This window comes from Agelaius tricolor, unplaced genomic scaffold (genome assembly GCF_023055355.1).
Source record: "Agelaius tricolor isolate 1412-34295 unplaced genomic scaffold, bAgeTri1.0.p SCAF_9, whole genome shotgun sequence".
Classification (NCBI taxonomy): domain Eukaryota; kingdom Metazoa; phylum Chordata; class Aves; order Passeriformes; family Icteridae; genus Agelaius; species Agelaius tricolor.
Window position 1 is genome coordinate 4,809,071 of NW_027269269.1, and position 13,839 is coordinate 4,822,909.

At 40.0% G+C, this 13,839-nt stretch overlaps 2 protein-coding genes across 6 annotated transcripts; one reads left to right on the top strand and one right to left on the bottom strand.

The window, feature by feature from the left end:
- Positions 1 to 619: 619 nt before the first annotated feature.
- MRPL57 (mitochondrial ribosomal protein L57) lies at positions 620 to 2,174 on the bottom strand. 5 transcript variants are annotated; one of them, XM_071434082.1, is made up of 3 exons: positions 2,048 to 2,174; positions 1,181 to 1,275; positions 620 to 1,087 (listed from the first exon to the last, which is right to left on the bottom strand). In XM_071434082.1, exon 3 carries the CDS (start codon positions 1,080 to 1,082, stop codon positions 771 to 773), a length of 312 nt encoding a protein of 103 aa, XP_071290183.1. In that variant the 5' UTR covers positions 1,083 to 1,087; positions 1,181 to 1,275; positions 2,048 to 2,174; the 3' UTR covers positions 620 to 770. The 5 variants fall into 5 exon arrangements, with proteins under 5 accessions (XP_071290183.1, XP_071290184.1, XP_071290185.1 ...); XM_071434083.1 differs by lacking the exon at positions 2,048 to 2,174 and adding an exon at positions 1,884 to 2,023; XM_071434084.1 differs by lacking the exon at positions 2,048 to 2,174 and adding an exon at positions 1,358 to 1,535.
- SKA3 (spindle and kinetochore associated complex subunit 3) lies at positions 2,088 to 12,899 on the top strand. The gene is made up of 9 exons (XM_071434087.1): positions 2,088 to 2,391; positions 3,946 to 4,010; positions 4,857 to 5,022; positions 6,836 to 7,259; positions 8,904 to 9,007; positions 9,723 to 9,910; positions 10,113 to 10,328; positions 10,466 to 10,584; positions 11,404 to 12,899. The coding sequence occupies exons 1-9, from the start codon at positions 2,088 to 2,090 to the stop codon at positions 11,435 to 11,437; spliced, it is 1,620 nt and encodes a 539-aa protein (XP_071290188.1). The 3' UTR covers positions 11,438 to 12,899.
- Positions 12,900 to 13,839: the final 940 nt, after the last annotated feature.

Consider the following 13,839-nt stretch of genomic DNA (forward strand, 5'->3'; position numbering starts at 1 on the left):
GGGGGAATAAAAAGCCTGACTTGTGGCTAAATCTTATTCCTCCAGGACACTAAGCCTGACTTAGAAGTCGACTGCTCCAACAGGAATCAGCCACGTTCGTTTTAGATCAGGAACAATCTGTGTAAGAGAGCTGTAACACCCAAGTTGACACTGACATGACAATGACACTAGCAATTAAGATCAACAATTCTTTCCAGAAAATTTTCTTTTAAATGGAACATTTTATAACATTCCATGAATTCCAGCCTCATCCCCCTGTCTCTGCAGTTCTAGTTCCCCTTGGTCCTTGCATACCTGATGGCAAGTGTCATAGTCGTGTCTCAAGTACCTGGTGTACACAGAACAATCCCTGAGGAAGGGAGAGTAACCAGCCCAAGCCATGTGGCCAGTACCAGCAGTACCCTTTCAACACAGCAGGAATGTTCTCCAGGCTTTCACAAGGCAATCACTGAAGCTATCTAGGTTATAGATAGCTGAAACTAAACTAGGTTATCTATAAATCACCACCACTGCACCTGGTAACTTGCTATTTAAGCCCTGAAGAACAGAGGGTGGGCAGATAGTAGAGAGGCATGCAAAGGACTTCTCTAACAAAGCAGTAATAATAAAACATAGGCTGTTCCAGAGGACTACTTTTAATGTAGTATTTTGTACACACAGCAACATCTTATTTGTCACCCACGCTAATTACAGTGAAATACCATAACAGGTATGAGAGCAGATCCCAGGGTAGTGCACAACATGTGCCAAATATAAACATGCTGTGTTACTCAACATGTCCACTTCTTTGTCACATTTAAGTGGTTTAAATGATCGCTGATGTATCTGTGCTCAGGAAACTTGGCTTGTTTCAGGCTTTTGAAAGCTTCCCACTTGGCACGTCTCTCTTCCGTGTTGTGTTTGTATTCCTGTTCCTGTGTCAGGTAAGGTTGGCTGAGCCAATACTCGTTCTCTGCTTCAATTTCCAACCTTCGGATCATTGCTTGCTTCATGGAAATGGTAACCTGTCTTGGTCGCCTGTACTTCCCAATCCATTGTTTTCCAGGAATTCTCTTCCGCAGTAATACTGTTGTTAAAAACATTTTGCCTTAAAACATAAAAAGAAATATAAAATAAATACTCATTACCTTAGGGAGAAAAATACAACTTTGACAAGAAAGATTAAAAGCTCTGCACTCACTCCACTGCCTTGTAGCTGGCTGGTTTGAAGGTTCAGGCTCAGAGTCTGGTAACCATCACACACAGCAGGCAGCACAAGGCCAGATACACTGGAAACTTCAGAAGCAGAAAAGGGGAATTAAAATCTATGTAATTTAAGAATTTATTCAGTTATTCTAACACTGCAATTAAAGCATACCCTCCATAAATTATTTAAGAAAAATCCAGTCACAGATACTCAAGAGTGAAAGGTTCACTTCGCTCAGGCCTTCTTCAAATAGCTGTCAAAACAGAGTATTTCCAGCTCTGTCTTCTCGATCCAAGTCTGGCCTTTCCTCAGCATGAGGTTTTGGACTACAGTCTCTCCGTAAGCTTATTAGTATGTAATTACCTAGTCTCGTATCCTGACCGAGGGAAATCTGGTTGGTAGAGAGAAGCAATATCCTGAATTAGACCAAGTGGCGTAAGCGGAAAGCACCAATAGACCCTGCCACAACACGCTGGGTGTAAGGGGCAGGAAACGCCGAATGACGTTCAAACTTTACACAAATGCTCTTTGTTAAACTGTTCATTAGTCCCACACCCGCTAATGCCCACGTTTCACGCTACACGGGATTTTATCAGCTTTAGGGAATCACAGAATACGTGGAGTTGGAAGGGACCCACAAGGATCATCGAGTCCAACTGGCCCTGCCCCCGACATCGCCAGGACCCACACCATGTACCTCAGAGTTGTCCAAACCCTCCATGAACTCTGTCAGCCGTGACCAAGTCAGTCACCCAAGCACTTCTAGCACGGCACAAACCAGCGCTGCCGCTAACAGAGGCCACGGGGATCCGTGGGAGCATGGCTGCCCGAGTACCCAGCTCGCCCCCCAGCCTCACTCACCGGGAAGCTCCGGCGGCGGCGGCCCCCCGGAGGAGCCAAGATGGCGGCGGGCGAGGAGCGCGGCTCTCGCGAGAGGCGGAGGCGGCGGCGGCGGGCGGGGCCCAGCGGAGCCAATGGGGCTCGCTCTGGCGGCAGTTTGAAGCCCCTCAGCGGCGCGCGCGGCTCTGCCCAGCCCGGCCCGGTTCGGTTCGGTTTCGTTTCACTCGGGGCCGCCCCGGTCCCGCTTCCCCCGCCCGGAGCCATGGACGTAACCGGGGGCTTCTTCGGCAAGCTGCGGGATCTGGCCCTCACGGTGGAGAGGGAGTTGAAACAGCTGGAGCGGGCCATGCGCCGGGAGGACGCCGGTAAGAGCAGCCCGCGGCCGTGGCCGCACGCCTGGGCCTGAGGGGCTCGCAGCTGTTCCTCCTTGCGGGATTTGCGTTCCCGCCTGCCACAGCCCCTCATGCTCCTCTGGGAGCGCCTGTGGTGGGCCCGGAGGTCAGCCTGGGAATTGCTCGGTTGGGAATTGTTTGAGCTCCCTCGTCTCGTTGTCTCTCTGAGCTCCTTTGTGGGTGTGTGGCTGAGTTTTTTTATCACGGAGAAAACCAAGGTGAATGGGATGAAATAAGAAGCACGTTCTTGCTTCTTCTTTAAGTAGATCGATATAGGAAAACGTTTGCAGGGTGTGTTCTCTCTCTGGACAGATAGCTCAGGCTTCTAATTGTGTTTATCTCTGTGCTATGTCTTGTCACGTAGCGGGTGCCCTCTTTTACACTACTTGCATTAGCCTTGGTTTCAGTGAAAAAAAGTAATGTCTGCTGCATTGCGTAAGTGAGCAATGCATCTGCCCACGTGCAAATACAATTGAAGAATTCAATTTTCTGCTGAGATTTGTTTTTCACTGGTCTCTATATCACTTTTTTTCCGAATTCCAACCTCTTTAGGGATAAAATTTTAATACAAGTATTAGCTGCCAACATTAAGGTGAAAGCCTGGGCAGTTTCTCTGTGGAGTTTAACACGCTGTACAAAGAGCAGTTTTTTGTGTTGTGAAGTGCCTGACGGGAACTAGTTCTCTTTGGTTTTGTCTATATTGACTCTCTCTAGGTTATGAGTCCAACATCTCTAATATTATAGAAACACAGAATGGTTTGAGTTGGAATGGACCTTAAAGATCACCTAATTCCAGCCCCCAGCCATGGGCAGGGACACCTTCCACTAGACCAAGTTGCTCAGAGCCCCATCCAACCTGAGCTTGGACACTTCCGGAGATGGGGCATCCACAGCTTCTCTGGGCAACCTGTTTCAGAGCCTCATCATTCTCACAGCAAAGAACTTCTCCAAATAGCTAATCTAAATCTTCTCTCTCTTAGTTTGAATCCATTCCCCCTTGTCCTGTCACTACATGCCTTTGTAAAAAAAGTCCTCCTCTTTCTTGTGAGCTCCCTTCAGGTACTGTAAGGCTGCAATTAGTTCATCCTGAAGAAGCCTCTCTTTCAGGCTGAACAATCCCAATTCTCTCGGCCTTTCCTTGCAGGAGAGAAAAGGCTGAGAGATCCATCCCTCTGATCATCCCAGTGCCCCTCCTCTGTACCAACTCCAACAGGTCCTGTCCTCCCTGTGCTGGTGCCCCAGAGCTGGTGCAGCCCTGCAGGTGGGCTCTGAGCAGAGCAGAGGGGCAGAATCCCCTCCCTGGCCCTGCTGCCCACCATTGGATGCAGCCCAGGACACGTTTGGCTCTCTGGGCTGTGGGAGCACACTGACAGCTCATGGCCATTCACAGCTCAATGTCAGTGAGTGCACATTGACAGCTCATCTGCTAATGCAAGAAATTGCCGTGTAGGATGTTACTTTCATGCTAAAACACTAAGACACCTCTTTTACTTTCTAAACTCTTTTATGTGAACATTCATCTCGAAGACTATGAAGATGAATCTCCGCTCACAGTCTTGCATGACCTCTGTGGCGAAATCAAGACTCAGAAGGTAACAACTTTCTTCCTTCTTGAGAAATTACATGTGTGTGCATGTTCCATAAACTTATGGTTCTGTTTTGGTCATTAAGCCACAATTCAGTAGTTATAACCTTTATTTTTACTCACTTACACCTAAGTCCTCTTAATTGCCATGGATATTGGGTAATGCCCAAAAACTCGGTGACCCAAAGTAGGTTTAGCAATGTTTCTTAGTTTGCAGTCACTGCTGTCACTCAGGTAAGCAAGGAACAAAGGTTACAAGGAAGTTGGAGCAGTGCCAAGGTATGAGGAGAATGATTCAGGAACAGCAGCCTGCAACAAAAGAGAAGCTTGCTTGTTTTCCATGACCAGCCTTTAGAATAAAATCAATCTTCACAGAAGTTTCAGTACCTTCAGCCATGTGAAAAATGTTGTCTATTTCTTATACAGAAGTAGAAAAAATGGGTTATAGAAATGAACAATATAGAAATAATTGAGTGATATAAAAGTAAGATTAACCACCTTCTCTGCACTTATTCTTTGTACATATGGAGTAAGAGTCCAGACTAATTGCTGTTACCTCATATTTTTCTGGAGTAAAAGCATATAATTCCTTGGCAAGGTTACCAGTAAGCAGGTAGCATGCTGTGAACTGTCATTACAGTTACTTTTATAAGATTCCACACACTTGGGTTCTATATATTCCTGGTATTCTGTAGGTATATATACCTGATAGTTTTCAGGTATAGAAAAGACCTCGCTGCTTGTCTTCATCTGAATTGCAATTGAATACTTACTCCCAAAATGCTTGATGTGTAAACTATCATGTGATGATTTGAAAGCCAGTATTTCTATGTTTCCCTCTCTCTCCCCAAAGGAAGATGTTAGTGCCAGTCTTGGTAAGATTTGCTCTGAAAAAAAAGCAGTTAATGAATTTATGAAGGCAAGTGAAATCTTGATGCAAAGAAATGCAGCAGATCTTGGAAAAATAAGAGAGCTGTTCCAGAAATATGGCTACAAACCACATGTCAAAGACTCTACAGGTAATGTTTCTTGTCAATACAGTATGTGAAGAAAAGTATCATTTTTATAAAATGTTTCTCTTTAGCTATGTGTATATTTCTACTAATTAGGAGATCAAGTACACCCATGTTATTTGCTTTATAATAATAGCCAGAGGGTAGATTTTGTTGGGATTGGTGCTGTGAGAATAAACCAAAACACAAACACTTGGAATTAGCTCTTCTGGCATGCCTTTAGGTTAGTGTATGTTGCATTTTGGGTTTTTTTCAGTAATAATTATATTCAGAAAACATGTTAGCAAGCATGTTTTGATGACCCACAGATTTCTGCTGCTTCAGCTTCTCATGCATGAGGAACTATTGTAGATGCACCTCAGCTGGTTTGTATTCACATGTGATGGTTTCATTAACTTAAATCATCCTAGAGAAAATCCTAAAGTGCCTGTTTCACAGCACAAATGGGACAAGAATGCTCAGGAATTAGGTGGCATGTGACAAGCAGTAGCACCTTGATCATTGGAGGGGAAGGAGGTCCTTAATCCAGTCAGAAAATGCACATAGAACCGTCTGAAAAATCCAGTTGTGCCAAATGAGTTAAAGTACTACACCTGTCAATACTGCACATACCCCTTTTGGTACCCAGGGCCCAATCAGGTTTCAAAAAGCTTTTGACATAGTCTTAACTTGCTCTGAGCATTATCCAGTCATTACACAAAACAAAATTATGGTTGTGAACCATATGGATGTCCAAGTTAAGCTCCTATAGCTGTTTTACATAGATAGGGCAGAAAGCTCTGATTTTTTTTTTTTTTTATAGTGCCTTTCCTTCTATACTCTTTGCCTTTAAAGTCTCCAAAGAGAGCTACAGGTGAAATTATTTTTTTAAGTTGTGTTTTTAAGCTAAGTGTATCTGAAGAGATAATACCACTGCACACCAGAAGGTATACTACTTTAAATGGCCTCCCTCCCCGCCTCTCAGAATCAATTAAGTTGGCAAAGACCTCTGAATTGTCAAGTTCAACCTGTGGCTGACCACCACCAAGTCAACCAGACCACGGCACTGAGTGCCATGTCCAGTCCTTCCTTAAACACCTCCAGTGACTCCACCACCTCCCTGGGAAGTCATTCCAATGTCTAATTACCCTTTCCGTGAAAAAATTCTTGCTAATGTCCAACCTGCATCTTCCCTGCTGCAGCTTAAGACTGTGTCTTCTGGTCCCATCACCTGTTACCTGGCAGAAGAGCCTGAGCCTCCTTTTCTCCAGGCTGAACACCCCCAGCTCCCTCAGCTGCTCCTCACAGCACTTGTGCTCCAGACCCTTCACCATATTCATTGTCCTTTACTTACTACATCATGCAGAAATTGACAGACATTTTGGGGTGTTTTGCTTTATCTAACTCCAAAAATGTACAAACTATGCATTTACATATTTTTGCAGTGAACTATTGTTACCGAAAAAGCTGTCCCCTTCCACAAGTTTTCAGTTACTGCTTCATAACCTTTCCTCAATACTGTTTTTCTGAAGAATGAGCGTTTTAGTACTGTATGCAGCCTTTGCTCTTTCCCCAAAAACCTTTTCATCTCCATGCAGGGAGTAAAAAAAAATTTATGTAAAAATCTTTGAATTTCATTTTCCCTGAAAATAATATTTACCAATAGAGTGAAACTCAGTAAATGTGTGACTTATAAATATAGCTTAGCCATATGAGTGTAGCTTCAGGTTCAGTACTTTAAAGTGAAAGAAGGAATCTATTTTAAGTAAAAAAAAATTGAATACTGGGGAAATGTCAAAATTTCTGACATAATTTTTTTTTCATTTCTTTTCTTAAAAAGAAGAGGAGGATGAAGCTAACAGTGAATCGGCAATGTCTGCCCAGAATAAATCTGATGAAGAAAAAGCAAATGCTGTGCCTCAGTTCTCTGCTTCTGCAGAGAAGGCGGCGTTGCCCAAAGACCCGCTGCGCAACCCGCAGCTCTCTGACTTTGGTCTCTCGCAGTACGCCTTCTCCCGGCCCTGGAGCGCGCTGAAAGCACAGCACACCTCGAGTGCCCGTTGGCTCAAGGCCAAGAGTGAGACTCCACTGAGACTGCAGACACCGCAGGCTTTGCCCAAAACACCGAAATGTAAGCTGAAGATGGATGACTACGAGTGTGCGACACCGAAACTTGAGCACTTCGGCATTAGTGAACACACCATGTGTATGAATGAAGATTATACCATGTCACTTATTCAGAAAACTTCTCAGGCTATCAAAAAGTAAGTTGCTGGAATTCAGATTATTTCTCTACTGAATCTTCTGTATTTTCTTCTTGCTGTACTAATTTCTTGCTCCTGTTGCCATTCTTTTGTCTTGAGGTGGGTGATTGTTATCTCTCAGGTGCTGAGTCCTGTGTCATTTAACTCCCTACACATCTTTTCACATACCCATTGCAGTGCCAGATGCTGACATGAAATACATCTGCTGTGCTCCTTGCCTTGAGTGCACCATAAGAATCATCCATACACAATGTATTTACAAAGAGAAAAATACAATGTATGTGACCAAAGGTTTCAGCCTGGTCTTGTCTGCCCTAGATATTACACAGCCAGTGTAAAGGTTGCAGAAGCTTTATTAATATAAACAGAAAACAGTTTGTAAAGCATTCAGTAAATTTTTAGAAGCACTGTATTGTCCCTAACATAAGCCCCACCTTACAGTTTATTCCTTTTGCTCCAGTCTTCTGTTGAAAAGACTTCTCTAGATTTTTACTGTTCTAATTATAAAGGAAAATAATTGCAGCAGTTAGGTCATGCACATAGTTAATAGGTCATGTTTTTATAGTTATTATTAACAATAAGTTCCATTTTAAATTTACCTAAATATTTGATATTTGGAGAAATTGTTTTGAAAACAAGGATCATATGCATGAAAACCACTTTAAAAATTCTAGTGGTTCTACTCATTGTAAAAACTAAAAATCATATGATTTCAACTACCTCTATGACTTCAAAGACAAAACTGACTTGAAAAGTTACTTTTTTATTTAACCCAAAGTTTAAGATGTGTTCATCTCAGTAAAATATACTGCCTATACTGTTTACTGGGGTTGTGGGGTTGTTTTGCAGCCTAGACATTTTGTAGAGAAGATCTAAATCTGGTTATGATAGTTAAGATTACTTTTTAGACATTTAAAATAACTTTCTTTAAAGACACAGATTTGTATGTAGGTTAGATAAGTTTCCACTTTTTGCCTAGTATTCTCTTAACTGTATATGCGATTTTTTCACTAGAAAATCTTGGATACGAAAAAATAATTTTTAAAATTTCTGTTTCCGGTGTTGTGGAATCAATATTAAATAGCTTGTCACTTTGAAATCACTAAATTTTATTTTAAAATAATTTGGGGATCTCTCCTTATAAATAGTTATGTAATTACTAAAATTACTTGAAAGCTCTATAGTATTTGATTAAGATAAACAATTTTATTTAGACATAAAAATTGAATTTAAAATCTTTTCCTGTTTACAAGACCTTATTAGTTTAAAAGCAGAAAAGATTTCCTCTTGTTCAATATAATTTCATAGTCAACAGGCAGTTCAAAATAAAACCCCTAATACAGACTTGATCATCTGTGGCATCTGTTGTACCCTGGACATCTGGTTTAGGTTTGGTTTTTTCTTAATGCCTTAGACTGAAATCTCAGTATATTTGATCATTTGTGGCTGGACTGAATATTTGCATACCACAAATTGCAGTAGACTCACACATGAAAAAATCTGTAAAAAATTCATATTTGAGAAAACTAAATTTTTACTTGCTTATTCATAAATGAATACTAGAAAAGTGGCTAGGTTGGCAATATTCCTTTAATTGTGACTTCTTCATAGTACTTGAGAGCTAATTGGGGATTTGGTTTTCAGGTTTGTTAAAAGAGGAGATGATAATGGAGGGAATTTGCCAGAAATGACCATCAAAGAAATCATGGTTACTCCTTCATCAAAATCAAGTAAGAGAGCTGAGAATGGTAAGTAAAGAATCTGTTAAATTAATATACATATGCATTTTTACAGAATGCATGTGCAAGTGTATTGTAAACAGATTGGTTAACTTTAATTGTTTTTCTGATTAAATATGTTTAATTCAAGGCAGGTCATTGTATGAGTAGTAATGTCTCAAAAATGTTGGTGGCTTCTATGGGAAAGTTTCTTACTTCCTATAAATTGTTTCTCATTCTTGTACTCCTATCCAATTAGAATTATGCAGAGGAATTAATAATTTTGTAACTGCAGCTTATCCATGTTTGAAATAAAAATACTGTTTTGCCAACTTAGCTTTTTTTCTTCCTGAGAATACCTATTGGATGTGTTTAAAGACAGGAAAGAAAGGGACTAGCAAGACAGTAATTTAAGACTGTCAAAATTAATGCTAAAACTTCTTTGAAAGGAGAAATAGGTTATTTTAAAAATCTTGAGACCAACATAGTGACAATTGGGTAAATGAGAAGGTAAAGCAATGCTGATTTAAGTTGGGCTTCTTCAGTTATATTCTGCAGTGGGACTAGAATGACTACTTTGCATTACCTGCCTTTAAGGAATACTGTAATTTGGATGGATCAAGCAAAATATCAACTAAAGGATACACATGTTTTAGAAAATGAAACTGGAACTGGTAGTAATTATATATGTGTGTGTGTGTGTGTACATACATATTTTTAATTTTATTTCGCTCACCCTTGATAGCAGCAGCTGACTGGATGGCTTCTCCTATGGTATTTGTGTTCTGTACTCCTGATGTGAAGGACTCTTCCAAAACAAATAATACAGTATTATCAAGGTCACCAGAGACAAAGGAACTGCCTCTTCCCAGTCATGCAGCAACACCACAGTGTCCAGATTTTCAAACAAGATGGCTAAAAGCAGAAGCTAAGGTAGTAAATAGCAATTATGTACATTTTCACACACTTTGCCATAAGCAGATTTTAAAATGTCAGTTTGGGGTTCTTTTCCAATACTATTTTTACATATGTCACTATAAAAGTTCTTTCTAATAGTAATTATGTAAGAACATTTACTAAATACTTTACCTAACATACGTAAATTAACTGAAGGTGTTTAATACTTCTTTTGCAGCAGCAGGTAACACCAGGGGGAAAGCTTGAGTCAGTGACAAAGAATGATGCAAAAGATGCACCATACAATGAAGAAAGAATTCCTTTTGCTGCAAGCTCTGATGGGTATCTTAAACATACTGGGGACCCTTCCCCGCCCAAACTGGAACACTATGACCATTTACTCAATACTCCTCCACCTCCAGAAATAACAAGGATACCAGATAATGTTCTAAAGGTTAGCTAATATGCTTTTTTCCCCTAACAAATTTTAGTATCAAAATACTAGAATTAAAAGGGCCTAGTTCTATCTATAATCTATCTGGTTTGAGTTCTTAGGTAATTCTTTTTATTCCTGTTTAATGTTTCCTATAGATGCTTTCCCAATATAATCATAAGGTAGACTCTTCTAAAGCCAAGGAAATGGAGACCAAGGCAGGAAATACTACAAGATATGAAAGTGGTTCCACTGATTACAGCAACAAAGAGAACAGGTATGATTACACTTCACAAATTTGGTTAAGTAATTTAATTTGTAGGAGGTACAAAGGGGCACTAATGCACTTAGAAATTCACATAGTTGCTTGCTATTTGACTATCAAAACAGCTCTTGTTTCTCTGACTAAATAACTGGGCCTTCGGCATGGCATATAACTGCCTGTTTGTAAAGAACAAATATTATAGCTGGTGGTGTGTTTGGATCCTCCTAAATAATAATAATAAAAAAAAAGGCAGAGTTTTACTGTAGGTTTATCTGTAGGTATACTTTGCTTTGTGGCAATGAAAGCACCAGTGAATGCTTTCTGGGTAAATTTAGGTAATAAAACAAAAAGAATTTGGTGAAAAGTATCTAAATGAGAATTGATTTCAAACTTGTTTTGGTAAAGACAAAATACTTTAAATGAAAAGCTACAATATGTATGAGTAATCTTAGAACAACTGAGTTATAGTTTCATAAAGAATACCATCAGTTTGAATATAAAGAAGTTTTTATCACAACTTTATCAAAGCATACATATTCCTGATTCAATGTAATATAATGCTTATTGATTATCTGTTAAACTTAGAGTCTGTAAAGATTATTTAAGTAGGAAGTACAAGGCACAGGTAAGGAACAACAACCAGAGTGACACAGATAAAAGTTGATATCTTACTATACTTGGGAGTTGGAATCAATTGGTGTAATCTCACTTTAGCTGACCCTTCATTTTTTGTTGTCAAGACAAAAAAGACAAGTTTTCAATATTTCTGTCTTCTGCTAATTCAAAATATGATTAAAATAAGCTCATGAACATGTCTGGGTATATTTTTAGAGGATATCGTGGAGTTTTCAAGACAAACATCTGAAATGAAACTGAAGACCACATTGAAACTTTCACATTCATGGATCTTATCACCAAATCATAGCAAGTTCAAAGAGCAAAAGGAAATACTGGTAGGAAGAAAGAGCCATACCAAGAGCAGGCTTTTTTAATGAGAACAATTCTTTATCCATTATGTGGATAAACTTGTTTGAACTAACAGCTTGTGCTTAATTCTCTATTGACTTTATTGGCAAAATGTATTGAGGGGTTGTAAATATATTGCACTTCAAAGAGGAATGGAGATCCATGTACAAGGTGGTGCTTCAGTTGTTTGTTGTGTAGGATTGCATTTGCCGTAGGCTGTAGAGAGTGCAGTTAGATTGTAATAAAAGGAAAGTCCAGTATATTGTTTTCAAAAGTGGATATCTCTGGCTGTTCCAGTGACTCTGCATCCTTTCAGGGCTGAAGTCTGGTGCTTCAACAGTATTTGGTATCTTCAACAGAAACAAGTAAATATGTTTTGTATTGGAAGAGCAATTCCTGCTTTACTGTTTAAAGCAGTTCTGTGCTTTTAGTCCTTTCTGCAGTGCTAAGATGTATCTGACACATCTCTGCATCAGACTGACTGTTACCTCTCTGACAGACAGGCATTTCCCGTGCAGCTTCTTTCTTTATGCATCAACATAGTATCAGGTGCTATGCATCTGGTTTCTTTGTAGCTCTGGAAGGTGACTCCACTCTACTGTGAATCATTTGAAAATGTGCAATTGTTACTGGATATGTGTATCTTCAGCTGCTTGGAGGAATTTGGTGGCAGGCCTGTAGGTGATTGCTTCCTCTCCTGCTGCTGCTGTGGTCTCTTCAGTGCTGATGTCACTTCTAAATGTGCACATCTAACCCTGTAGTAGCTGACCAAGCTGAAGTTCTCAGAGCTGTTTGGAACTCTTTTGGTAGTCATAGTAATGAGAATTTTTTTCTACCAGCACTTTTATTGTTTTCCACCAGAAAACCCAGCTCCATATCCTTGTTTGGAGCCAGTTTGCTGTTTCCAGTGTCAGCTGTTCCTCTAAGTGACTCCAGGACTATTCTTACTATTTGTCTTCCATTTGATGACTGAAATTCTGTCATTTATGTGAGGGCAAACATGCAACACATGAGAAGGGAGAGACTATCACAGGAGATGGGGATAAGTGGATGTTTTTCTGAACTCACCTCCACATTTTTTTTAAGTCTTCAAGATATGCAAATGTCTAGAGAAGCCCACAAGTATTTCTTCATTTGTTTAGACTTGTCCTGGTTAAAACTTAACAAGTAAAGATTCCTTTTCCTTGCTATTACAGCCATTTTCCAGGATAAATGTATATCAAATTGATGGGAGACAGTGATTTTCTACTAGTTCTGACCTGAGCACCCTGTCATTGAAAATGCTAGTAGTTTCTGTTTAAAATTATGTATATATTAATGTGTCAGTCTGTGAGCTTAATTAACACTTTTGGATATGAAATAAATCTGTCTCAAATGCTTGGTGTCTGCTATAAGAACACTTATTTGTTCTACCCATCTTCCTCCAAGATTGAAGGCCACACCTGCTTCCAGCTTTTTCATAGATTAAAAAACCAGTGGGGTGAATGCTGGTCCTGGAATTTCATGGCTTTGGAAAGGTACAAAGTATTCTTGCTGCAGAACAAGTAGGTTTCAACCAGACAGATTTACCCACACTAAACAGAAGGGATTTCACAGCCTGCAGTCTCTTTCTTGCCCTGCAGCAAGCCAGATAGCCTTTTGACATGAAATGGAACAAGCAGCAATACTACAGACCTTGCTGTATTCCCCCTGCCTTCAACTAATGAAATTCACAAAAGGGCTTAGAGAAGTCTTTTCCCTGAACTTGAGAACAACTCAGCACTCCACTGTGCTTTCCTCCATTAGGGAAGCATGGAGCTGTACCTTGCAGTGCTGGGTTTCTCACTGCAAGGCACTTGCATAATTTTGCTTGTCTATTAAAATTTTCTGCTACACATTATTAACTAATAATTATCTTCAATATAACAATTGAAATCTTAGAGTCTTCTAGTCTACTCAAGCTGTTGTGACATGATACAGGGATGAGACTTTTTGGAATCAAGAAATGAAGTTGTATGCATCAGTTTTGTTTTTCTTGCCTTCAGTATTACTCCGATACATGTAATATTGTTGTTTGTATTTGTATTCTTTTTTATAGGCAAAGTATGGCTCTGAGATAGATAAAATCATGGCAGCAAAACAAAAACTAATTTTAGTTTTTTGTACTTCACCTTTGAAACTTTTAGGTTTCAGGATGTCCCAAACAGTAGTTTGGGTAATGGGAAATGACAGCAGTGAAAGTGTAAGCACTGGAACAGGCTGCTCAGAGGCAGTGGAGTCTCCTTCTGTGGAAACAGTGAAAACCCACCTGGATGCAATCCT